The 27,873-nt window shown below is 45.8% G+C and overlaps 1 protein-coding gene across 4 annotated transcripts in view; it reads right to left on the bottom strand.

Moving 5' to 3' along the window:
* Positions 1 to 15,025, bottom strand: part of ARHGAP44 (Rho GTPase activating protein 44) — a 153,563-nt gene extending 138,538 nt beyond the window's left edge. For 3 of the 4 annotated variants that reach the window (XM_047758820.1, XM_047758823.1, XM_047758822.1), the window contains exon 1: positions 14,606 to 15,024. In XM_047758820.1, the coding sequence (XP_047614776.1) occupies positions 14,606 to 14,658 (53 nt within the window). In that variant the 5' untranslated portion in view covers positions 14,659 to 15,024. Of the gene's footprint in view, positions 1 to 14,605 lie in introns of all 4 variants that reach the window. The other variant, XM_047758821.1, reaches the window with a different exon arrangement.
* Positions 15,026 to 27,873: the final 12,848 nt, after the last annotated feature.

Here is a 27,873-nt window from a genome sequence, read left to right as displayed (position 1 = left end):
AATGGACAGCGAGCCGCATTCCTCAGAGTCCAAGGATTTTTTTTCCCACAGAACCAAACTTGATAAAGAAGGAAGAGGACATTCTTCTGTCCGTGGTTCAAAAATATCATCTGCCCTGTGTTGCAGGACGCCAGAGAGAGGAGCTTCAAGGCAAGAATACAAATGAGGAGGATGCCGCCACGGTCAAGGGTAAGGACACAGATGACAATTAAGAACCCGGAATGCAAGAACAGACGTAGATAAATTGTAATTCAGAGACAGATTCAGAGGCACCAACTGGCTATGGAGGGGTGAAGCAGGACCTCGGAGTACCAGGAAACCAGCTCTCTAGGTCACTGCTGGGGACGCAGAACCCTGGCAAAATCACCAAGGTAGAGCCTTTGATGACACTGATTAGAGTCTGGTCAACTCCTGGGTGGACTGAAAGGTCACCACCCCTCCCTGGTCCTGTGGGCAGAAGCCTCAGATGTTCCTCTTAGGAACTGCTCCTCCCCATAGCAGGCTGTGCGGACAGGGCTCTGGTCCGCCTCCAACCCTCCTACAGTCTCCACGGGCTGGCCAGGTCCCATGACCGAGCCAAGGCAATCAGACTCTCATCTGACACAGACCCGTCGGAGGGGTCTAACGACAGGAAAGAACTGGGAAGTAACCCCACCCTTGTATGTCAATTGAAGTATAGTTTCCTTCTTTTTAAGAAAAGCAAAAGAGATTGATTAAGGCATCAGAGGGGCATGGGCTGAGCTCAAGATGGCACCAGCCTATACTGAAGCATAGTTGATTTACAATGTCGGGTTGGCTGCTGGTGTATGGCAAGGTGATTCAGTTTTTGTGTGTATATATATGTATGTATGTATGTATGTATATAGGTGTATATATATATATTCTTTTTCAGATTCTTTTCCATTTATGGCTTATGCTACACGTAGGACCTTGAGTTTATCTATTTTATATATACTAGTCATATCCGCTAATCCCAAACCCCTAATCTACCCCTCTTCCCTTCCGCTTGGGTAACGATAAATTTGTTTTCTATGCCTGTGAGTCTTTCTGTTTTGTACATAAGCTCATTTGCAGGGAAGCTAGCTCATCTGAAGATGGCCTCTGAAGAGCTGTCCCATTGCCCTGTAGCAGGGGCACCAGCTGGTCACTCCTTTGATTTTATGAGCCACCCCCCTTTCCCAAATCTCCATTTGTCCCAAATTAGCTATTTCTACTGCTGCAACCAGAGAGCCCTAACAGGTCACGGGGCACCATGCATCTCAGACCAAATTTCAAAACGTTTTTTCTTTTAAATTAGCTGCCCTCAAAGGCTATTAGAATATCACGTCCTAAGAGCAGATGATTTTATTCTGTGAAATGAGATCTGACAGCACAGCCTTTCCAGAGCATGAAGATAAGAGGGTTCCCATGTTTAAAACTAAGGCTCAGGAGGACTTCGAACATATTTCTACCTAGACCTGAAAAGGGCCCCAAACCTAAAACATCAACATGAGAAATTCCAGCAACATTTTACATTTGCCCACTTTGTTTTGAGTCCTGGAAGGGTTTTGTTTTATTAAAAAAGACATGTTTTATTTTCAAGAAGTTGCAAATTTTTAGCAAGTACCAGCAGCAAGAAACCAAATCACTCGTAATCCTACCCAAAGATAAACCCGACCTGCTCCCCCTTCCAGGCTTTCCTGATTTCCTTCCAGGCTGTTCTATACAATTTCTGAAAAGACTGTACAATCTCAGCTCTGTATGCACTCCTGTATCCTGTTTCCTTATCTGAAACATTTCTCCCAAGCCCTTACATTTTTTTGAACGTTAGGAAAACACTAAGATTGTTACAGCTGCATAAATGTGCCAGAATTTACTTAATCATTCCACTAACGTGAGACATGTAAAGTGTTCCACTTTTTCTCCTCTTGCAGATTTTTTTGGTCTTTTTAGGGCCACACTTGTGGCATATGGAAATTTACAGGCTAGGGATCTAATCAGAGCTGTAGCTGTAGTCTACACTGCAGCCATAGCAACACTGGATCCAAGCCACATCAGCAACCTACACTGCAGCTTGTGGCAATGCAGGATCCTTAACCCACTGAGTGAGGCCAGGGATTGAACTCGCATCCTCACAGTGACGATGTCTGGTTCTTAACCCAGGGGGCCACAATGGGAACTCTGCCTTTTTTTTTTTTTTTTTTTCCTTGGCTGTGCCCACAGCATACGGAAATTCCCAGGCCAGGGACTGAACTTGTGCCACAGCAGCGACAATGCCAGATCCTTAACCTGCTGAGCCACAAAGGAACACCCCCCTTGCAGGCTCATTAAAGTACAGCGATAAAGAACTTCTGTATCAAAACCAGTGGCTCCGGGAGCAAATCTCAACTACCGTCCTTTCCTTCCCAACAATGCATCCAGCCATGACACACACTCACCTGCTCTGAGACTTGTATAGACAGGGGGGGACAGATCAGAACCTGCTCTGAAGAGCTGCTGTGAGGGTGAAATGGGAGTATCTGCAACATACACTTGAGTGTCTGTCACGGGACACACTCGACCAAGAGCAGCTGTGAAAATGATGCTCGTCAACAGTGCACACGCACGGAAACAGCCAAAAGCTCTGCCTGCTTCCCACAGTCCTTATTAATTAATTAATGTATTCATTTTGTCTTTTTAGGGCCATACCCACATGGCAGTTCCTCGATTAGAGGCGGAATGACAGCGGAATGACAGCTGCAGCTGATGGCTTGCACTACAGCCATGGCAACACCACATCTGAGCCACATCTGTGAACTTCGCTGCAGCCGATGGCAATGCCGGATTCTTCACCCACTGAGGGAGGCCATGGATCAAACCCACATCCTCATGGATACTAGTCGGGGTCCTAACCCACTGAGCCACAACGGGAACTCCCCATAGTCCTTATTTTTTAAAGGTCCCTATTTGGTTTATTTGTTATGTAGGAGTCTGTAGGGGCTTTTGCAGTCAGAGAAACAGCTTTTCTTTCAGCCTAGAAGTAAAAAAAAAAAAACAAAAAAAAAGAAAGAAATACTTCCAAAGGGCACGCTCTTACCCTTTCTTCTGAAACTGCAGACAGGAAGCAAAGTGGAGAATTTTCTATCGGCAGATTACTGCATGCTCTTGGTGGCTAGCTACATACAAGATACCCGATTACCTTACATGAATGTGACATTTTAATTTTTATTCATGTCAAGAGCGGTTAACTGGCATTTCCAGAACCACGTGAAGTGACCTTAGGGACCCTGAGGCTGCCAAGATCCACCCCCAGGAGCGAGGGGACCAAGGAAAGCGTTTGCCTGGGCGTGACCTACTTAAGGATGCAGCTCCAACCTGGTCTGCCCCTTTCTTAGCCTGGTACTTCTGCAGCCTCCATCCCCCATCTATACAATGGAGCCACAAATAGCACCCAATTTCTATCCATGTTGCCAGGAGTCAACAAAAATAATGCCTATAAGAGTTCCTGCTGTGTCTCGGTGGGTTAAAAACCTGACTGCAGCAGCTCGGGTCACTGCAGAGGGGCAGGTTCCATCCCTGGCCCTGGGGCAGTGGGTTAAAGGATCCAACTGCCCCATTGCAGCACAGGACACAGGTGTGCTTTGGATTCAACCCCTGGCACAGGAACTTCCATACGCCAGTGGGTGTGGTCATTAAAAACCAGTAATAATAATAAATGCCTATAGGAGCTCCTGTCGTGGCACAGTGGAAATGAATCCGACTAGGAACCATGAAGTTGCAGGTTCGATCCCTGGCCTCGCTCAGTGGGTCAAGGATCCTGTGTTGCCGTGAGCTGTGGTGTAGGTCACAGACGCGGCTCAGATCCGGCATGGCTGTGGCATAGGCTGGCAGCTGTCGCTCTGATTAGACCCCTAGCCTGGGAACCTCTGCATGCCGAAGGTGTGGCCCTAAAAAGCCAAAAAAAAAAAAAAAAGCCTATGAAGGACACAGCCCAGTTCTCGGCTACAGAGGACAGAGCTGAGCCTTTTGAGCTTTTCTTCTTTGGGTCCCTGAAGGATGCCCTCCCCTGCACCAGCTGAAGTGGGGTGGGGTGGGTGATTTGCTCCAGTCAATGAGTGTGAGTAGAAGCGACATGTGTCACTTCCAGAGAGAAGCTTGGGGGCCAGGCTATGATGCACCGCGTCCTCATTCCTGGCCCCTGCCATCACAGAGGAGCACGTGGAACAGAGTCTGGGGCCCTGAAGGGCTGCTCCCTGCGGCCAGTGCACACACCACCCGGGATCCTGAGTGTCTTTGTTACAGCAGCACAACTAGGACCATCCCAAGGAGTGCAACAACTACGCGTCACAGTGCATTTCAAATGAGTGAGGCCATCCGTACTCTCTCTTAAGAGGTTTCATCTCTGGGACTCAACATCGAAAAACTGGGTTTGACTTGCGAGCAGAAGGCAAATGGGTATCCATTTCAACTTGTAAAATTTTCAGCTACTTATGAATATAAATCAGGCCCAAACAAGTGCCTCATGTCAAAGAGACTTTCGGCGCAGCAGAGGCTTGTGGTAATAACTATAATTTATGGGAGTGCTTATTATTTCCCAGGCCTGAGGCTAAGGATATTCTATTTCTTATCTGATTTAATCCTGGTGATCAGCCCAATACAGCAGGTGTCATTCCGGTGTGAGAGGATGAGAATTTCTGTTCTCATCATTCCTCTCCCCACTGCAGGAAGAACTTAAAAAAAAAAAAATACGTATTTATATGGGTATGTATGTATATATACATGTATCTATTTGTACACACACATTTTGACATGAGATAGTCAATATCAGCATGAAAAATGTTTGTTCTCCTAAAGAAGCTCCTTCCTAAAGGAGCTGATTCCTGGACACTGAGAGACTCCACAGCCACCCTCCTAGGACGGAGACAAAGAATGACCCTTCTCATAGCTGCACTTTGGAGGAGAGGGCAGAAGAGGGGGCAGGAGTGAGCAAGGGTACAGGAAAGATTTCAAAGACAGGCAGTGGGAGAGGGGAGAGAGATCTCCAAGGTTATTCAACTGTGGGAAAGGCTCCCTATATCCAGTCATATCCAGGGGAGCTCTGGGAAGAGTCGGAGCCAAGGAGATGCGAACAAAGATGACATTTGTAAATCCCAGGTCAAGGCATGTAAGAGCCCGGATGGCCTCTCTACATCCTCTCTTCACCTTTAGCAGTGACTGAAAGCTACACATGGAGATGGGGGGCGGGGTGCAGACTGGACCGCTGAATCACGCATGGACGACTGTCCCTAGGAGTCCCCAGCAACCACCGCATTTCACATGAGCTTAAAAATAAACATTGGCTATGTTGGGCCATGGAGGTTCCACAGCTCATGTGTTACCATGGCAGGGCTTCGCTGATCCTAATTCAACACGGAAGACTCAAGACTAGGCAAAGAACAAAATAAGCCAAAGGAAATCGGGAGGAGGGGATCTAAAAATTAAAAAAAAAAAAAAAGAAGAAGAAGAAGGATTTACTACAAATAGAAAAAACACACTGATCAAGAGCTAATGAGAAAGAATTTTTAAAAAAGAAAAAGGAATAATTAATAAGAGCTGATTCTGTGGGGTGTGGGGAGCCAAGCCAAGTGAAAAGAGAAATGCAAATTAGACTGACAAAGGCCATACAACCACGTACTCAAAACAGACTCCATTAAGCTTTAAAATCATCAAAAAAGGAATGCTTTTCTATAAAATAGGTTCGTAAAAATGACTCAGGAAAAGATAGAAAACATAAATAGCCCAATGATGACTGAAGACATTGGGAAAGCTGTCAAAGAACCACCTCCAAAAAGTGGTCTGGAGAGGTCATTTCAAAGCTGACCTCACCACTGCATGGAAAAAGAAAATGGAAAAAGAAGCAAGCAGGCAGTTTGTGTTACAATGTTCTCAAAATCTGACTGCTTTAGCAAAAGGAAAAAAATTCAGATGATCTCATATATGAATACCGAATGCCAAAATCCTAAATAAAACAATTCAATTTAGCATTATATAAAAATAATCAGCAAATCATAGTCAAGTAAGATCAACTAGAGGAAGGCGAGGAGAGCTCAATATTAGAAAATTTACTGAGGTTCAAGAACATGAAACACAAGCTCCTAGTGGGTAGAAACTGCAGGAACTCTGTCACTGGTGTATCCCCAGCACCAAAAAATGCCTGGACCATAGCAAGTGCTCAATAAATATTTATGGCACCAGTTATTGAATGAAGACATTAATGAAGGAGAAAACATATGATTATCTTTAAATCCAATGATAATATAGTTCATCAAATTTACCTTCAGTGCCAAAGATAAATTCAAAATAAATTTATGCAACATGTAACATGATTAAAAAACAAAATCTCGGAGTTCCCATCGTGGCACAGTGGTTAACGAATCCGACTGGGAACCATGAGGTTGCGGGTTCAGTCCCTGCCCTTGCTCAGTGGGTTACGGATCTGGTGTTGTCGTGAGCTATGGTGTAGGTTGCAGACGCGGCTCGGATCCCGTGTTGCTGTGGCTCTGGCGTAGGCCGGGGGCTACAGCTCCGATTCAACCCCTAGCCTGGGAACCTCCATATGCCGCGGGAGCAGCCCAAGAAATAGCAACAACAACAACAACAAAAAGACAAAAGACAAAAAAAAAAAAAAACCTTTCAATTTTCCCCAACCCAATATATACATTGCGGGGGGTGGGGGCTGGTGCTGGGTTATTTTTCCTTTTATTTTGTAAACATTTTGCATATAAGCATTTGTCAGTATGTCTGATTATCTACCTCTTTAAATTTCTATCTATTTTTTTTATTTTTGGCTTATTTTAATTCTTACTGAAATATAGTTGATTTAAAAGGTGTTAGTTTCTGGTGTACAGCAAAGTGGTTTAGTTATAAATATACGTTGGGGGGGGGGGGGCTCTTTTCCCTTATAGATTATTACAAAATACCACGTATAGTTCCCTGTGCCATGGTAGGTCCTTGTTAGTTGTCCATTTTATGTACAGGAGTGTGCCTCTGTTAATCCCAAACTCCTGATGTATCCCTCCCCCCACCCCCCCTCTGGTAACCATAAGTTTATTGTCTATGTCTGTGAATCTATTTGTTTTGTAATATCCATCTCAAAAAATGAGGAAGAATAAACCAGTGAGCGAAGCCAGAAGAAAATAATCGCCTCTTTTATAAGGAAGCAGTCTGTAGATTAGCTAGGACCAAGGTAGCACCAGATCTTTAGGCAAAGCTGTTGAGTCCTCATTGCCAAGCCAAGGAAGCTGTCCCAGATGAAGCTGGAATGAGGAGCCCAGACCAACTCCATGGCATCGCCTGTCCAAAGCATGGGACGCACCAACCCGCCGCTGCTCATCTGAGCAGCAGAGACCACCTCATATCCCTGCCGACCTATGGGTCAAGAGAACAAACTGGAAATCCCAGAAACAGATACAAGGAGGCGAAATCTGTCAGTCCATGATGAAGATGACATTTCACGTGCTGGGCATGAATTACCTTACTCAAGTTGATGATCGGGATAACTTTTTTTTAAAGGAAGACTACATGTGGCACCTATTATATGTCACACGCCAAAATTAAAGAACTTGATAAAGACTTGATGGTCAAATGAAATTATATCACGGTAATGAAAACCTATAAATATGTATGTAATCTCCTGCGGAGAAAGGAGTTCCCCACCCTAACATTCAAAGCAAAATATGATGAAAAGCGTGAAACAAAACATAAAAGGCAAAAAAAAAAAAAAAACAAACCCAAAACAAAACCCATAGGGAGATGTGTATGGCATAAAACAAAGCATCTATGTGCTTAATATATTAACAATTTCCTAAAAACCAATCAGAAATCAATTATGAACATGACTTTAGAGCACTGGCGCAAAGCCCTAGGCAGGCAATTCAGAAAAGGCCCCAGATATCTAGGAGACCTAAAAAATGCTCAACCTCACTAGAAATTTGAGAAGACAAGTTTTGGGATTTATTCATGTCATTGACAAGGCTATACCCTTCGTTGTTGATCGAGTTGGGAGAAGAAAATGAACGATTCTTCTGCGGGTGGAAACAGAACACGTGCATGTGTTCACAGACATAAAACATACACTTGCAGAGTCTTGAAAAGACGTACAAAGTCTTAAAAATGCACATGTTCTTTGGCCCAGCAATTCCATTGCGAAGATGTCACCCTAGGAAAGTAAACCCCTAAGAATTATTTGCTACATGTTAGCAAAACGAAATTGGCAGACTCTAATGGAATCTTACAGAGCTTTGAAAGCGTATGCTGTAGAGACACGATTATTGCCCTGGGATGATATTCAAGACATAATACAACAGGAGGACCAAAAAAAAAAAAAAAAAAATCAGGCTGCAAAACAGTATACACCAAACGGTCTCTTTTTAAGAACAGCTATATGCCTATGAAAACTTGGAAGACTATACCCAACATATTAACTGGGGCCTCCAGGTACTAAGATTATGGATGATTTTTTTTTTTTTGGCCTTTTTGCCCACCCATGAGTTTATAACTTCTCTCTGATAAACAACTATCACTTATGTAACCAGAAAGAAGGTTAAAAAAAGTAAATCGAATTCTGTGGGAAAATAAACATTTCTCCTAAAAATAAACTCTCGAGTTTGGAAAAGAAAAGCAAAAACATCTGCTTCCTGGACGGAAAGGGGCGTCTGAAATGGCTAGATGGCCACACACTTCCCCAGGACAGTAGGGTACCAGGTGCCAGCCTGCTGGGATGCCCCGAGCCCCTTGGAAGAGCCCCGGCTCTCCCTTGTTCTTCCCTGCATCCTCCAACTATCTCCACATGGAGCAGAAGCCCAGCTGCATGCTTTGCTGTCCTTAGCAACACAGCATTTGCAAGAACCTGTTCTTAATGATTAGGAAGCAATCCCCTCTCAAAAGAGCAACCAGGAATTAAATGACTGTTTTGACGCACAGGGGCCACTGATTCCCTTTTTCTGGGGGGAGGGAGTCCTGTTCACCCATCATGAAAAAGACGAAGGATGGACAATGGGCGGGGAAGGCATTAATTGCTGTTGGAAAGCATGGCTCCTTATCATGACTTGCAGGTCTGGGAGAACAGCACGCTGCAGGAAATCCTACTGCTGCAAGTAGCCCAGGAAGGCTGCACGCTGGCAGGTCTACACAGTAATGGGCTCAGAAAATATCCCCTCCAGATGTGCTAGCCCATTCATCAGTTTGTGAGGACCTTCTGTTCTCTGTCACATACACACACCACAGCAGGTGGCGAGACACGGGCCTCGACAAAATGAATGAAAACCTTTGCTCTGAGACCTAGAAAACGTACACAGTGCTACCTGGGGGACAGGGTAGGTCTGCCCGGCCCTGCTGAGCTATCAGGGAGCCATGGTCCAGCTCACAGGGAAATACAGACAAAGCCGTCTGATGACTCACTTGGAATTGGTTCTGACTTTTCCGTGATGTCCCACCCGCAGGTCCCCGCTCTTCAGAGGCTTGCTGATGACCAGGCGCTGTCTCACAGACACCTTCAAGGAAAAGATCCGTGCTGGCTTCGGCTGCTTAGGCCCAAGTAAAAATGCCTGCAGCACCAGGACTCCCAGAGGCTGCTGCATCCTCAGCATCTATCTGGGTACCACTGGCAGCTGTAGTGACATCCCGAGACCTGCGCAGCAGCAATGATGCTCAGCCGGGCTTTGCACCAGCAATCAAGCCCATGCATGGTGGCAGGCTGAGCCATCTAAGAACAGACAACAGGGCTGTGCAAACTTGACCTTCTGCTCCCCCCGCTCCCTAATGCATAATCCCCAAACCCAAAAGAATGCAATCCAGCCAGCCTTGCTCCTGCCTGTCCATGCCTCCCTCCCACACTTGCTGAGCTCCCTGCTTACTCTTGGTCCCCGTGAACATTACCCACTCTTGCAGGGGAGCACAGGGCCCCACTGACAGCCATCACCAGGCAGTGATGGAAATGTAAGAAGCACTTTACGTCTGGGAGGCCAGCGTTTTCAGAGGACTGACTGGGCAAGAAGCAGAAAATGACAATGAATGACACCCACCAACTCTTGGGCGCCTGGTTGAAGCCGGGCTCCTTTGACCTCCTGACAGTCCTCTGAGGCAGGGCTGCTGTGCAGGCTGAAAAAATTGTCCTCCTCCTCAGGTCAAGGTGCCAACTTTACTTCCATTTTCTTGGTCATTTAGTAGGGCTCTAAATTTCAGTTCAGGGCTTTATTCCGCCCAACACAAACCAAATGCCACTTGCAAGAAAAGTACTCTATGCTTTTCAGGGTGCCTCTCACCCCAGCAACCTGCAGACGCTCCTAGCATTTTAAGTCAGGCACGAATAGATTTCTCCCTTAAATCTTGCTCTGTCCTTCCACAGCCCAGCAATGCAGCTGTGCTCACGCCTCTGTACACCCACTCCCATCACAAAATGACAGAGGCACAGTGGCCGGAGCTTCTCCCGTCTTAGAACTGCTTAGCGTGACTTCCCCGTCCACCACGAAGGGACCTCTTGCTCAAACAAGCATTCAGTCGCCAAAGAATTTCAGAGAGCTTACTATACACCAGGCCTTAGGACAACTGTCCTGCCCACCAGGAAGGTAACGTCTAGTGGAAACGATAAATGAGATGAGATAAAACTGATGACACACTATAACCTAACATGCCCTTCTAACAGATTCCAAGAGAACAGGGATTTTGTTGACTGCATGGTAATATTCCCTAAACCAGCACAGAGCCTGGCACAACAGCAGGCACCCAATAAACATTTACTGAGTGAATGAAAGAAAAGAATGAATGGGAGCCACATGCGTACAACCCAGGGACAGTTATGGCACTTGCCCAAAGATACCTGTGGCTACTATTTATGAAGTATGTCCTAGTGCTGAGAGAGATGTTGGGCACTTTTCAGGGGTAATCTCCTGTCCTCACTGCCACAATTAGCACCGTGCAAACCTTATCATGCCCACTTTGCAGATGAGGAAACTAAGGGGCAGAGTTCAGCTCAACTACAGTCAGCAGCCCACAAAACAGACCCATTCCACTTGAAACCCAGTGCTACCTCAAACCATTAGGCGCATGGTGGTCCAGCCTTGAAGGGCCAGGATGCTTCCCAAAGGATGAGGCTGATGTGACAGGGCACAGCGGTGAGGCCAAAGCAGCAGGAACATGGGCAGAGATAGCTACACAGACCAAGGAGGTGACACAGCTTTTCCCAGTTAAGTGCAGTGGGTTTAAAACTCCTTTCCCAGTCATCGACTCCCTCCGCATGCAAGAGGTGGGTGCTTCAAGAGAAATTACTGTGAATGCCACACAACACGCAGCGATGCCTGCATTCTTAAAGGGGCTAAGATCTGAGCCCCTTGGCAGTTTTATATGCAGAAGCCCTCCAGACCCTGCTGCTTTTGGAAGGCAAGTGGGGTGAGGAGGCGGGAGGAAGGGCCACCTCCCGCCCATCTACATCTTCCCACAAAGACAGGAGAGTCACTTCAAAAACACGCAAGGGTGAGAATGCAGCGGCTTTTGCTCAAGCAACTCCTCAAGGGGAGCTCGCATTCTGAAAGCCCCTCTCAAAAGTGATGACCGCTCTGACCGAAAGGAACAGGCCAGATCAACCTCAAACACCGACTCGCAGTCCACAATGGCACACCTTGAGAGGTCCAGTTGTGAACCCTTTCTTCAGTTCCCTCGCAGTTCAGGTCTATCCTTTTGTTTTCCTCACAAAGAGTCAAAGGTTCTTCTGCAAGATGTGGGCTAGGAGCAACGGGTTATGTGCGCTACCGTGAAAATAAGGTTTTTTACAACCCAGGTGAGTAAACCTGAATTATTTAGGACACTTAGGTTGAACAATAACACCTAAGTCCAGAAGTTCCCACCGTGGCACAATGGGATCAGCAGCGTCTTGGGAGCGCTGGGATGCAGGTTCGATCCCCAGCCCAGTACAGGGGGTTAATGATCTGGTGTTGCTGCAGCAGGGGCTTAGGCGGCAGTTGTGGCTTGGATCTGAGCCCTGGCCCAGGAACTCCATATGCCAAGGGGGGGAGGCCAAAAAAGAAAAAAAGTAAGTCCATAAAATGAAGTCCCAGCAAATAAAAAACAAAAATGAACAGGATGGACTAGAGAGTGAAGAGGGGAGGCCTCTGGAAGGTCTTGGGACCCAGGCGGGCAGAATGGAAAGCAGCTGGAACAAAGCCGCCAGAGGGAAAGGAGCTCGGTGTGTCTGGGGCCAGGAAGGCCCTTGTGGCTGGAGCGCAGCAGGCGGGAAGAACAGAACAAAGATGGAAAGCCAAGGAAGGGGTCCAGTCACTCAGGGTCTTCCGGGCCCCAGAAAGAGCTGGGACAGTAAGTGCGATGTGACGCCACGGGAGGCTTTTAAGCAGCAAAGGAACATGAACTGATTTTTGCCCTGAAAGTTTCACTTGGAATATCATCAAGATGGAAACCTGGGAGTTCCCTCGTGGCCCAGCAGGGTTAAGGACCTGGCGTTGTCACTGCTGTGACAGGTTAAAGCTGTGGCTTGGGCTCAATCCCTGGCCAGGGAACTTCGGCATGCCATGGGCATGGCCAAAAAAAAAAAAAAAAAAAAGAAAAGAAAAGAAAAGAAAAGGATGATATATGATCAACACACCATAGTGGGCTGGCCATCATTCTACCTGGTACATGACACAGTAATATCCCATGTGATAGAGAGACAGAATTCGTCCGTGTGCCAGTGTCCACCAGCATCTCAATAAACAAGGGGCAAGGACCTCCTGGTGCTTGGACGTCCACGAATGTGCTTTCAAATGAGTGAGACCACCTGTTGTCTATCCTGACACCCAACTGCCCTTCTCCCTTTGGTCACTCTACCCACGGATTAAGGTTTTGTGCCTGAGGCTCGTAAACCTTACCACTTTGGAAAGAGGCAGAGGCAGGTTTCAAGGGTGCCAGGGAAGAAGGGTGAATACCTTGCTAACACTTCGATTCGCGCCCCGAACTGGAACCCCAGGACCAAATGAGACACGCCATTCCAGTCTAGTTCAGGGGCCTCCTGGTCACATGGTTGGGCAGGTGGGCAGACGGATGCCGGCCCACAGGGCGACGCAGGAGTCAAGGTACCGAAGACAGGTCAACTTGACTGTCATCTGCCAAACAGCCCTTACAGGAAAACACTGTTCCCGGGTCCAACACATCCAAAGGCAGCCCACGTGAGGCTCTATCTGTGGCAATACCATGCCAGAAATCTGACTCTGCTATTCATAAATTCTTCCTCATGTGAAAGCACATGTGTTTGGGAAATGAAAACGCATCCAAGTCAATTTTAGACATTGCTACTTGGAAACCATCTGGAGTCTGGTTCCATAAGAAGCCACTGCATCTTCTGCCCTCCAGGGACCACTGTAAGGAGGGTGGTGTGCTTACATGGCAGTCTAGTGTCCCCGGGGAGGGCCCGGGCCCAACCCCCCACCCCCACCCCTCCCACATGCCAGTTCACTTCCCACCCAAGAAAGGTATTTGGTTTCTCAGGAAATCTAGTGGAGGGCCCTCGAGGTGGTGAGCTCGCACTTGAACGGCGCACTTGAGCGGCGCCGCCCGAGGCTGGGTTCTAGGCTTTCCACCTGCTTTAGAACTACACACCTGAATTCCTTTGCCACATCAGCAATGGAAATCCCTCCCCAGGGACAGAAGTTGCACCAAAAAACCCCCCTCTGCCTAACCATTCTGTGTACAGAGCATGCCTAGCTTTGGAAGAGACCCACCAGAATCCTTATGTAACATTAATAGATGTTGGCACACCGCGGAGCCGCTCCTGGAGACACTTGCCCAGATGTAGCCCATTTTCGCTGTGATGACAGCAGGCTGGGTCTTGCAGCTTCCTGGGGCCTGGCTCGTCCTGCCTATGGGGCCTCAGTCCCCCTCCCCTACCTGGCCGCGATCCTCCGCTTATCTCATCTTCCAGAGGAGTTGGGCCTCCCTTTCTGCAACCTCCCTCCCTCCAGTGAAATCAGTCTCAGGACCAAGCCGACAGCAGCGCCATTCCACCAGCACCTTCCCTGCCCCCGCTCCCCGCGCCGCTACAGATCCTCTCGCCGCCACCCAACGCCTTAACAAACCCGGCCAGGAGAGGAATCCGGCATCTCAGTACCCAGTCCCAGCAAACAAACACCGCAGGAGGGCTCAGATCTGCCAAGCGGACCAGGCCCAACATTTTCCCCGGACCCCAGAGGAGCCCTGAACCCGGCTCAGGGGAAGGCGTCTTCAGGGAGCGGCTGCGGTTCGACTGCCTCCAGCACCATCAGAGCAAACACCTGTTTCCAAGAAGCTAAGGGGCCAGAGGGAGAAGGGAGTCCCGGGGAAAGGCAGGGAGGACGAGGTGAAGGGGCAGCTGGGGACGCAGGTAAAGGATGCGTCACACTCTGCGCTTGGCAACCGGAGCCCCGGCGCGGCGGGCAGAGCGCGAGAAGGGCTCCGGGGTCCGGGAAGTTCAGAGAGGAAAGGGTCGCGCCCGCGAGCGGTGCCCGGAGGGGACCAGCGCCCGGGGAGGGCCGGTGCGGAGCTAAGGGAGGAGGAAGGGAGGGCCGGCGCACCCGCTCCATCACCTGCGCGCCCCGGCGGATGCAGCCTCGAGCGCGCACCAGCCCGCGGCGGCCGGCGGGTGACCTACCTGCCCACCGTCTGGTTGGCCAGCTGGCGCATGCGGTTGAACTGCTTCTTCATCTTGGCCCCGCTGGCGCGCTAGCCCGGAGCTGGGAAGGACGGAGCAGCCCGGAGCCCGCCGCAGGGTTACATGGCTTCCGCGCGGAGCCTCCGGGGCGACGGCGGCGGCACTGCGGAGCCTCCGGGAGCCGTCTGGCCCGCGCGCGGCTCCCTCCCGGGGGCTCCACCGCCTACTCCTCCTCCCGCCGCGGCGCCTGCTGCCGCATCCTCTTCACGCGCGCCGCGGCGCCTTCATCGCAACGCCCGGGCCGCCCTGGGCGCCGCCAGGTCCGCCCCGGCCGCCTGCCCCCAGCCCCGGTCCGGCGCGGGACCCGGGTCTCCGCAGGCTGGCTGGCCGGCTGGCAGGCGGGGGGTCCCCGCTGCGCCTGTGCGGAGGGCGCCGTGCATTCTGGGACTTGTAGTCTCGCGACCGGCGCCCACCTTTCCTCTGTCCAAAGTTTGCAAGTGCAGCGGGGAGCGGAGGTGGGAGGAGGCGGCGTCGCCCGAGGCTTTGGCCTTTAGCGTTCTAGGAAGGGAAAGGTTTTCCGGCTTTACAAATAACAAAGGGGAACCAAGAATAGAACAGCAAATGAAGAAAGTGAGCTTCTGTCTTCCCTTGCATCTTTTTAAAATGAAATGCTCTGACGTTCACTCTCTTATTAGGTTCAGGTGTACTACATAATGATTTGACATTTGCATACATTATGGAATGATCACCACGATAGCCTAGTAACCACAGGTCCCCATACAAGTTATTACAATATTCCTGACGGTACCCCGTGTGCTGTAGATTACGTCCCCGCGACGTACTGTATAACTGGGGGTTTGAACCTCGGAATCCCCTGCCTCTCTTCCTCCCACCGCCTCTCACTCTCCTCCCTTCTCGCATGCACCTGTTTGTATTTTAAGTGAATGCGAGGCGTCGCTGCTTTGAATTCCCAGGAGGAAGATTTAGGCCTGCGGGAAGGCATTCAGCGAGTTGCATAAGACCCCTTGATGAACGTTGAGGGGCGGGGTCAAGCTTGGGACACAGGGGGTGATGGGCAGATTGTGAAACAGGCGCAGCATATCTCCCAGAAACGCGATCCTCGATTTACACCAAACCTACCAGGTGATCAGAAGCCAAAATCATGCTCATGGGCCTTCTGTGATTAGGATAAGTTTCTTGTATGTGATTCCAGCCTCACGGCTCTTCTCATTTCCGTTTCATCGCTGGAGACCAAGGACCATCAGCTGTGGGGGCCTGCAGTGTCCTCCACAGCAGCAGCCCACTGGCATCAGGTGGCTCTTGAAGAGGGCTGGGACTTTCTCCCAGCTTCTGTCTTTAGGCAAACAAAAGTGATTGCATTTAGGTTTTAGCATTATCTGCCAAGGAAGAGCAGTGTTGTGGGGAGGTAGGATCTCTGGATCAAACTGATGTGAGTTGATATTAGAATTCTAAATACCAAGTATATAAACCTTAGAGAAAAAAGGCCATGCCCTCGCTAAGCCTCCGTTTTTTCATCTCTCATAGAGAAATGATACAAAGTTAAAGAACTATTTGTTAAATCACCAACAATCAAATAACATCTGAAGGTTTATCTAGGACACTCTCATATTCATTTACTACAAATATAATAGTTAATGCAATAGAGAAAAATGCTATTCCTACAATTACTAATCCGATAAATGGAAGAACTCTTTTGAAATGGGATTTATCGCATAGGTTGATGATAGGTACAAGATGTCCTGAATATAGTTCTAAGGATCTTGCTGGCCAGCTGAACAAAAGATGGTTTGAGGCATGTCTTGGCTGAATGAACATGAAATCTTTAATTAATTGTGAATTTAGCCTCAGCTTATTAGGTCAGCATCTCTCGCCAATTAAACGATGGTCTTATTTGATTTAACCAACTATGTTATGGCTACACTATCAATATAATTTTTACAAACTGAAATATTTCCGTTTTGAGATTTAAAGAAACAACACCACCAAAAAAATCAGCCACGGGAGTTCCCGTTGTGGCTCAGCAGTAATGACCCTGACGAATGTCCGTGAGGTTGAGGGTCTGATCCCTGGCCTTGCTCAGTGGGTTAAGGATCTGGCAGTGCCATGAGTTGTGTGTAGGCTGCAGACGTGGCTCAGATCCTGCATTGCTGTGGCTGTGGTGCAGACTGGCAGCTGCAGCTCTGATTCAAGCCCTAGCCTGGGAACTTCCATATGCTGCACGTGCAGCCCTAAAAAAGCAAAAAACAAACCAAAAAGGCGTGGCACGTTTTTATATATATAAATAATTGTGGGGCTGTATGACTTTTAGTCACACCCTCTCTACTCATGTCTAGAATTGCACTGGCCAATATTGTAGCCGCCAACCACATGTGGCTATTGAAGTCAAAATTAAGTAAAATTTAAAATGTAGTCCCTCAATCACCCTAGCCACATTCTAAGAAGATTCCTATCATCTCAGAAAATTCTATTGGACATCACTAGTCTCACGGAACTCCAGTATCATTGCAGCCTCTGCTTTCAATTCTGAGACGTTTCGGCTCAGTTCTGCTTCTCCATAAAAGACAGCCTCCCCTGTAGTGTGTGTGCTCCAATAATATTTTATTAACTGCCGGCTTCTTCACAAAGGTCTGTTTTCCTATGAGCTTTTCCTCCATTCAGGAAGCAGCCAGGGCTTTTTCTGCTTCCTACTCCAGGGAAGGGATGACGGTGCAGGAAAAAAAAAAAAAAAAAAAAAAAGGAGTGTCAAGTCTTTTTGATCTTTCAAAGCAGGTTTCAGAAATATATGTGAGAGAGCAGAGTTTTTAAAGAAAGAGGTTTTGAGTTTGAAGATTATGGGCTTTGGAACGTGAGTCGTCCATGCCATAAATAGCAGAGTGAGGGATGGCCTATCCTGCCTATAGAACCCACAGGCTGTGGGGTTTGAAGGTGACCATAGGGCAGTGAAAGGGGAGGAAAGTAGACAATGAATGTGCAGATTTAACCACTGTTCAGAAACGTCACTGTCAGATTTCCCGTCATGGTGCAGTGGAAATGAATCAGACTAGAAACCATGAGGTTGTGGGTTCGATCCCTGGCCTCGCTCAGTGGGTTAAGGATCTGACGTTTGCCGTGGGCTATGGTGTAGGTCACAGACACGGCTCGAATCCTGCATTGCTGTGGCTGTGGTATAGGCTGGCAGCTGTAGCTCCAATTCAACCCCTAGCCTGGGAACCTCCATATGCCAAGGGTGTGGCCCTTTAAAAAAAAAAAAAGTCAGAGTTCCCGTCGTGGCGCAGTGGTTAACGAATCCGACTAGGAACCATGAGGTTGCAGGTTCGATCCCTGCCCTTGCTCAGTGGGTTAACGATCCGGCATTGCCATGAGCTGTGGTGTAGGTTGCAGACGTGGCTCGGATCCTATGTTGCTGTGGCTCTGGTGTAGGCCGGTGGCTGCAGCTCCGATTAGACCCCTAGCCTGGGAACCTCCATATGCCGAGGGAGCGGCCCAAGAAATGGCAAAAAGACCAAAAAAAAAAAAAAAAAAGTCATTGTTTATCCCTATGGGAATAGATTATGCTTTCTCTTCCCACTGAGGTCAAGATCAATCATGTGATTTTCTTTGGCCGTAGAATATGCACAAAGTGACTTAATGCCACTTTGGAGCAGAAGCATTGAGTTTTTTGTGTTTTGTTTTTTGTCTTTTTGCCATTTCTTGGGCCGCTCCCACAGCATATGGAAGTTCCCAGGCGAGGGGTCCAATCGGAGCTGTAGCCGCCAGCCTACGCCAGAGCCACAGCAATGCAGGATCCGAGCCGCATCTGTGACCTACACCACAGCTCATGGCAACGCCGGATCCTTAACCCGCTGAGCAAGGCCAGTGATCAAACCCACAACCTCATGGTTCCTAGTCGGATTCGTTAACCACTGGAGCCACGACGGGAACTCTGATTAAGAGCTATTTTGTGACCCTACTCTCTTCTTCCTGTCCTCTGCCTTATCATGGCAGAGTGTATTTTCCTACCTAGTAACTTTGGACAAAGGCATGTGGGTTGAAGTGCCATGTGCCACCTCCATCCAGCCACATTAAGAGGTTCTACACATCTCCCTCTTGTCCTTGTCACCTTTGCTGGCCCCAGAAGGACAAACTTCCCCAGGGAACTCCTTGTCTGTTTGTTACCTTGGGATCCAGGACAAACACTTGCAGAGGCAGGCCTGATACAGAGCACAGATGAAATTAAGGGAGTAATTAATGAATTCATTTTAGGGTGGGCTGATTGAAAAGAGAGATGAATAGAACAAAAGGGAAAAAGAATAACAGACATATGACTTTAGGAATGAGAAAAAGGATGTAATTGCTGATGCAAAAATAATTATGAGAATATTTTAGCAATTTGACGTCTGCCTTTTTTTTTCTGACTTTTTAGGGCCACACCCATGGCATATGGAAGTTCCCAGGCTAGGGGTCAAATTGGAGCTGGAGACCCCGGTGTGCCCCACACCACAACAATGCAGGATTCGAGCCACATCTGTGACCTACACCACAGCTCATGCAATGCCAGATCCCTAACCCACCGCTTAAACTTTGCACATACACTTATTTCCTTAAGATCGAAATTAAAAGAATTAGAAGTTCTGCAAAAATACACACTACTGTATATAAAATAAACAATACGGATTTAATGTATAGCACAGGAACTATATTCAATATCTTCTAATAACCTATAATGGAAAAGAATTTGAAATATACATACATATATATCACTTTGTTGTACACTTGAAACTACTATATATAAAATAGAAAAACAGTAAGGACCTACTATATAGAATACAGGGAAATATATTCAATATCTTATAATAACCTAAAATGGAAAAGAATTTGAAATATATATATGTATGGTCAGGGCCACACCTGCGGCATATGGAGGTTCCCAGGCTAGGGGTCGAATTGGAACTACAGCTGCCAACCTATGCCACAACCACAGCCACGTGGGATCTGAGCCACATCTGTGACCTACACCACAGCTCATGGCAACGCCGGGTCCTTAACCCTCTGAGCAAGGCCAGGGATCGAACCCGCAACCTCAGGGATACTAGTCGGGTTCGTTAACCACTGAGCCACGACAGGAACTCCCTGAAATATGTATATACATATATATATGTGTGTGTATATACATATGTCTAGATATACATATATATCACTTCACTATAAATTTGAAACTACTATAAAATAGGTAAATAATAAGGACCTACTATATATAGTACTGGGAAATATATTCAGTATCGTAATAACCTATAATGGAAAAGAATCTGAAAAAAATGTGTGTGTGTGTGTGTGTGTGTGTGTAACTGAATCACTGCTCTGTATACCCGAAACTAACACAATCTTGTAAGTCAACTATAGTTCCATTTTAAAAAGAATTTTTGCATAAAATTGTGTCATGTTTTGAGCTCCTTAGTACATTGCCAAATTACCCTCTAGATTAAGAAGAAAAAAAAAAAGGAAACATTTTGCAGGCTCACCTACCATGCATAACTGTTCTATCTTCCCCTCACCCGGACCCACATGGAGTATTACCCCTTTTAATAATCTTGCCAGATGAATAGATGAGAAGTAGCATTACAGTGCTATTTTAATTTGCAGATCATTTTTTTTTCATCGCATTAAATATTTTCCTCACTTTCCATGACTATTAGTATTCTTTTCCAATTAATTTGTTACTTCTTAATATCCTCCACCTGGTTTTCATTTTTGTGTTTTTAGGGCCACACCCATGGCATAGGGAGGTTCCCAGGCTGGGAGTCGAATCAGAGCTGAGCTGCCAGCCTATGCCACAGCCACAGCAACATGGGATCCTTAGCCCACTGAGGGAGGCCAGGATCGAACCTGTACCCACATGGATACTAATTGGGTTTGTTACAGCTGAGACACGACAGGAACTGCTCAGCCTGGTTTTCTCTTATGGGGTTCCATATTTTTAAAAAGCTCTTTTAATTCTATTAACTATACTAATGCGATTACGTCTTATGGCAAATATTTCCTCTAGTTTGGCCTTTCCCCTTTAAAATCTCTAATGTTGATTTTTTTTTTCTTCCAGGAATTTAACATTTTTAAGGTGGTCAAATCCATCAGTCTTTTCCTTTATGTTTTATGCCTTTGGTTTAATGCTTAGGAAGCCTACTGCATCCCTAAAGTTGGGAAATCTATTCTCATCTAAGCCGTTTTATGTGTTAATTCCCATTATTCAGAGCAAATTTTAAATGCAACTTTGAGGACCAAAGAATGAAATAGAGCCAGTGGTTTTGACTCATTTCTTCCTCCAACGTCATTTTGAAATAACTCAAATGTGTGTGTCTATCTATATGTATATATATATACATGCATATATACATGTTTGAGAAATTCTGCGTCACTCATGGGAAATTAGAGGAAGATCCTACTAGCTATCTTGGCTTCACAGAAAATGGTACTGGTGATTTTTTAAAAACAGTTTTATTGGGGTTCCCATCGTAGCTCAGCAGTTAATGAACTCAACTAGGATCCATGAGGACGCAGTTTCGATCCCCAGCTTGGCTGGGTGGATTAAGGATCTGATGTTGCCATGAGCTGTGCTGTAGGTTGCAGAGGCACTCAGATCCCACGTTGCTGTGGCTGTGGCATAGGTTGCCGGCTACAGCTCCGATTCCACGCCTAGCCTCGGAAACTCCATATGCTGCAGATGCAGCCCTAAAAAGACCAAAAAAAAAAAAATTATTATAGTTAATTTACAATGCTCTGTCAATTTCTGCTGTACAGCACAGCGAGCCATTCATACATATATACACATTCTTTTTCTTGAATTATCCTCCATCATGTTCCATCGCAAGTGATGAGATGTAGTTCCCTGTGCTGTACAGCAGGATCTCATTGCTTATCGACTTCAACTGCAATAGTTTGCACCTATTATGAACCAGTGATTTTTGAGTGAGGCAGGCACTGGTCAAGCAAAAGTTACTATGTGTAGTAAGTTTGGGGGGGAAATTAAATAGAGACCTACACAGTCTCTGATAGGTCACCTCCCCCACCATCTCCTGGTCAGCCACCAAATCCTGACCAACCAGAGAATGAACAAACAGGGGAAGAAAAAAAAGAAAAAAAAGGCAGTGGTTCAACACAGTAGCAAAGATAGTGATGACAGTAACGAGAATGGCAAATGACCATAATAAACCGCACAGCTAAGAACTACTATAAGTACTTCAACATGAATTCTCTTATGTCATCCCTAAAAGAACTCTGGGATGAGGGTTTTATGACAGCAAGCATCACAGCTGGGATTCAAACCCAGGTTTTCCTGGTTCCAATGCCTGTGCTTTTACTGCTGGCTATGAACGCCATAAAACAGGGAGGCTAATCTGAGGGTTCAGAGAAATCTCTTCCAGTGAAAAAGTTATAGCAGGAAGGAAGGGAAATATATTTTTAAAGTCTAATTTGTATTCTTGGTGAGAACGGAGAGAACATTGCTTTAATATGACAGGAGCTGGTTGCCATGAAAAAGAGCCATATTAAACAAGAAAGGGTTCTTGGATAAGAAACATATGACTTCTAAGCTAATGAAACTCAATAGAGGCAGGAAATAGCAGAGCTGGCGCTGCCCAAAGTGAAATTGGCACATTGGAAGATGGGTTGGAAGATAGCTCCCAAAAATCAGAGGAAAAAAGTAGGTAATTCACTGAAATGAAGGGAAAAGGAAGAGAGACATGGACTCTTTTTCAGAACATTAAAAATATATATGGTAGAATTTCCAGAGCAGATGATGAGAGAGAAAATAGCATAAAAATTCTTGAATAATATTTGGCAAATCAAAATTTAAATCATTTATCAAGGGCCAGAAAATATGACCATGCCTGGGGAAGGGGGGAGAGAAAGGACCCTAGATGTATCTTGGTAAAACTTTTGAATTTTAAAGATGGATACATACTGTATTGTGTATCTGAAAACTCCCAAGAGAGTTGATCTCTAACGTTCTCATCATAAGAAAACAATTGTAATTTGTGTCATGGATGTTAATTAGACTTATTGTGGAGATCATTTCCCAATATATACATATAATTGAATTGTTATGCTGTACACCTGAAACAAATACAATGTTATGTGTCAATTACACCTCAATTTAAAACAACCACCAGCATAAAAAAAAAAAAGCATAGATACAAATGTGTCTAACTGTTCAGAGAAAAGAACTTTGTCTTTGAAGAAAAGAAAAACTTATGCACTCATGCTTCCTATTTGCAACACTCAATGCCTATAAAATTCAGAGCCATGTTTACAGAGTTCCAGTGGAGACAGGTTGTAATTCAAATGCAACTCGAAAATTCTACATCTGGTCTAACATTCACAAACAAGGGTGAAAGAAAGTCATTTTTAAAGAGGCAAGGACTGGAAAGGTTTATTAGCCACCCAGTCTCTAAAAAGCTCACTAAAAAATTTACCCTTCCTAAAAGAAATAAAAACGAGAGAGCATCTTCTATAGGACTATGGGGTAGAGAATGATTCCTTAAACATGACACGAAATATTCTTCCCTTAAAGGAAATATTGATAAATTGGATTACTTAACAATGAAAGACTTTGATCAGATAATACTATGAAAATAATTAAAAAATTTAAAAAAAAAGCAACCCTCAGGGCAGGAGAAGTTACTTGCAATATATTCAACAGTCAAAGGATTCAACTCCAGAATATAGAAAGGATTCTACAATATAACAGGAAAAAGGCAGAAAACCCAAAAGGAAAACTGATTGACTTTATGATGGAGAACCACCAACCACCCACGCAACGGCTGACATTGAAAAGGACCAGCAAAACCAAGTGTTGGTAAGAATGTCGCTCAGCTGAAACTCGTATGTTTTGATGGAGGGTAAAGAGGACAAGCACTTCAGAAAGCTATTTTACATGATTAACTAAGGCTGAGCAGTATGCAGACCCCTACAATGCAACAATATCACGTCTTCAACAAAAGTGTGTACCTATCAGGACCAAAGGCTTGTTCCAGAATATCTGCATCGGCATCATTCTCCACAGTCAGGAATTGAAAACAATGGAAATGCCTGTCAACAGCAGGATGGATAAATAAAAGGTGAAAACAGCCAGGCCTTGGAATACTATACAGCAATGAAAACAGGTGCATGACTGCCGACCCCCACAATGGGTGAAAACACAGACAACAAGGCTGAGCATAGAAAGCTGGCTTCAAGTCCTAGCCACAGCAATTAGACAAACAAAAGAAATAAAAGACATCCATATAGGAAGAGAAGAGATAAAACTGTCACTGTATGCAGATGATATGATACTATACATAGAAAACCCTAAGGACTAAACCCAAAAACTACTTGCACTGATTAATAAATTCAGCAAAGTAGCAGGATATAAGATTAACATTCAGAAGTCAGTTGCATTTCTGTATACCAGCAATGAAATATTAGAAAGGGAATACAAAAATACGATACCTTTTAAAATTGCACCTCACAAAATCAAATACCTCAGGATACACCTGACCAAGGAGGTAAAGGACCTATATGCCCAGAACTATAAAACTTTAATCAAAGAAATCAAAGAAGATGTAAAGAAATGGAAAGATATTCCATGTTCCTGGATTGGGAAAGTCAATATTGTAAAAATGGCCATACTACCCAAAGCAATCTACAGATTCAATGCAATCCCTATCAAGTTACCCAGGACATTTTTCACAGAACTAGAACAAACAATCCAAACATTTATATGGAACCACAAAAGACCCAGAATCGCCAAAGCAATCCTGAGAAACAAAAACCAAGCGGGAGGCATCACTCTCCCAGACTTCAAGAAATACTACAAAGCCACAGTCATCAAAACAGTGTGGTACTGGTATCAAAACAGACAGACAGACCAATGGAACAGAACAGAGAATCCGGAAATAAACCCTGACACCTAGGGTCAATTACTCTTTGACAAGGGAGGCAAGAACATAAAATGGGAACAAGAAAGTCTATTCAGCAAGCATTGCTGGGAAACCTGGACAGCTGCATGCAAAGCAATGAAACTAGAACACACCCTCACACCTTGCACAAAAATAAACTCCAAATGGCTGAAAGGCTTAAATATACGACAGGACACCATCAAACTCCTAGAAGAAAACATAGGCAAAACACTCTCTGACATCAACATCATGAATATTTTCTCAGGTCAGTCTCCCAGAGCAATCGAAATTAGAGCAAAAACAAACCCATGGGACCTCATCAAACGGACAAGCTTTTGCACAGCAAAGGAAACCCAAAAGAAAACAAAAAGACAACTTACAGAATGGGAGAAAATAGTTTCAAATGATGCAACCGACAAGGGCTTCATCTCTAGAATATATAAACAACTTATACAACCCAACAGCAAAAAAGCCAACCACCCAATGGAAAAATGGGCAAAAGACCTGAATAGATATTGCTCCAAAGAAGATTTACATATGGCCAGCAAACACATGAAAAAATGCTCAACATCGCTGGTTATAAGAGAAATGCAAATCAAAACTACCATGAGATACCACCTCACACCAGTCAGAATGGCCATCATTCATAAATCCACAAATAACAAGTGCTGGAGGGGGTGTGGAGAAAAGGGAACCCTCCTGCACTGTTGGTGGGAATGTAAGCTGGTACAGCCACTATGGAGAACAGTTTGGAGATACCTTAGAAATCTATACACAGAACTTCCATATGACCCCGCAATCCCACTCTTGGGCATCTATCCAGACAAAACTCTACTTAAAAGAGACACGTGCACCCGCATGTTCATTGCAGCACTCTTCACAATAGCCAGGACATGGAAACAACCCAAATGTCCATCGACAGAGGACTGGATTCGGAAGAGGTGGTATATATACACAATGGAATACTACTCAGCCATAAAAAAGAATGACATAATGCCATTTGCAGCAACATGGATGGAGCTAGAGAATCTCATCCTGAGTGAAATGAGCCAGAAAGACAAAGACAAATACCGTATGATATCACTTATAACTAGAATCTAATATCCAGCACAAATGAACATCTCAGAAAAGAAAATCATGGACTTGGAGAAAAGACTTGTGGCTGCCTGATGGGAGGGGGAGGGAGTGGGAGGGATCGGGAGCTTGGGCTTATCAGACACAACTTAGAATAGAATTACAAGGAGATCCTGCTGAGTAGCATTGAGAACTTTGTCTAGATACTCATGTTGCAATAGAACAAAGGGTGGGGGAAAAAAATGTAATTGTAATGTATGCATGTAAGGATAACTTGATCCCCTTGCTGTACAGTGGGAAAATAATAAAAGAAAAAAGAAAGCTGGCTTCAAGAGAGTGCACACTATATGATTTCATTGATGTAAAGTTCAAAAACAGGCAAACCTCACCAACAGAAATAGAAGTCAGTATAGTGGGTCCCTGTATGGGGCAAGGAGGGATGTTAGAGATAAGACCGGTGGCCTGGCCCCTGCACCATCTCTGCTGAATAATTGCAGGGTGAATGAAAGTAGCTGGAGGTTCTAGCATCCTCAGGTGGCTTGTATTTGGGGCAGCCATAGTCCAGGTTTGCCTGGGACGGTTCTGGATGTGTCTGTTATCTCGGCCTCCTGCTGGATGCAGCATTTGTCCTGAGCAAAAGGGTTCTGATCTGGATGATCAATCAGATGGTCAGCCCCACTGGACACTGTCCTGACCAGGCATTCTCCCCCCGGGGGAAGTGGCCACGTGAACCCTGGCCAAATTGATGTGGAGCAGAAGCAGAGGACCCAGACCCTACCTCGGGCTTGCAGAGGGGCAGGAACACTGGATTCCGCACGCCGTCCTAGAGGTCCACGTGGCTCAAAGAGCAACAGTTCCCACCCTGGAGCGGTCCAGGCTACCCTGGCTTGGAGGTCTCTTGCTGGACGATGATACCAAGGGAGTGAGACCATGCTTTCGCCAAGACCCTGTAGGCTGGCAGCAGGAATACGTGGAAAGTCCCAGCACCTCCCTCTCAGCAGCTGTGGCACCGATTTCCTGGCCTGGAGCCCAGAGGCACCTGGGCCCATCTCAAAATAACCCACCTGATGGAGTTTCCTGGAGGGTGAAGGATTCAGTGTTTTCACTACAGCGGCTCGGGTCATTGCTGTGGCACAGGTTTAATCCCTGGCTGGGGAACTTCCATATGCCATGGGCATGGCGGAAAAAAAAAAAAAAAAAAAAAAGAAAAAAAAAAGCCCTCCCGCCCAACAAAAACAAAACAACAAAACAAAAATACTGAAAACAAAACAACCCCAGGAACAGTCGGTCCTTGCTTCCATTACGTGCCCAGGCCATTCCTTGACGTTTGGAGGTGATGTGATCTTTAGAGTAATAACGTGGGCGTCTTATAAATCCTGGGCATATGCTAAATCCAGGTTTCCACGTTGAGCCACGGGGGACCATTCCTCACCCCCACTAAATGGTAAACATGGATACCCACTTACATTATTAGTATTATGACAATATCATTACGTTATTAGTTGCTTTTGTGATGGTTTAATTTTATGTGTCAGCTTGACTGGCTGCCCACAGAGCAGGTAAAATATTATTCCTGGGTGTGTCCGTGAGGGTATTTCTGGAAGAGATTGCATTTAGTTTTGTTTGTTCTTACTCATTTAAATTAAGATTGGGGAGTTCGTATTGTTTGTGGCTCAGTAGGTTAAGAACCCAACTAGTATCCATGAGGATGTGGGTTCAATCCCTGGCCTCTCTCAGAGGGTTAAGGATCTGGCATTGCCACAAGCTCTGGGGTAGGTCACAGATGCAGCTTGGATCCTGCTTTGCTGTGGCTGCGACATACACCATACACGTAGGCCAGCAGGGGCAGCTCCCTTTCAACCCCCTAACCTGGGAACTTCCATATGCCACAGGTGCGGCCCTAAAAGGAAGAAAAAATTAAGATTGGTTTATCCTTCATGAAAAAACATCTAAGATACTTTTCACTGTGGTGAGTTGTGTAAAGAAGCCACATTCTTTAGACTGTGGTGATGGTTGCACAACTATAATAAAATTTATTGAATGAAAAATACAGTTTAAAAAGCCACATACTATTGAAAAGTCCAGCAGGAGAGAAATGAACCGAGAGACGTGGTGGAGAGTCCGAAAATTTAATCCGATGGAAGGAAGCCTGCTCAGTACACCTAAAATTACTCCAATAACCCAGAAAAAAAAAAAGCATGAAATTTTAATTTTCAGAAGTGATTTGACTCCATAGATGGAGTGAAGGCGATCCATTCTCATTAA

This window comes from Phacochoerus africanus, chromosome 14, assembly GCF_016906955.1.
Source record: "Phacochoerus africanus isolate WHEZ1 chromosome 14, ROS_Pafr_v1, whole genome shotgun sequence".
Classification (NCBI taxonomy): domain Eukaryota; kingdom Metazoa; phylum Chordata; class Mammalia; order Artiodactyla; family Suidae; genus Phacochoerus; species Phacochoerus africanus.
The sequence above is the reverse complement of the archived record's forward strand: the minus strand, read 5'-3'. Positions and strand labels throughout refer to the sequence as shown.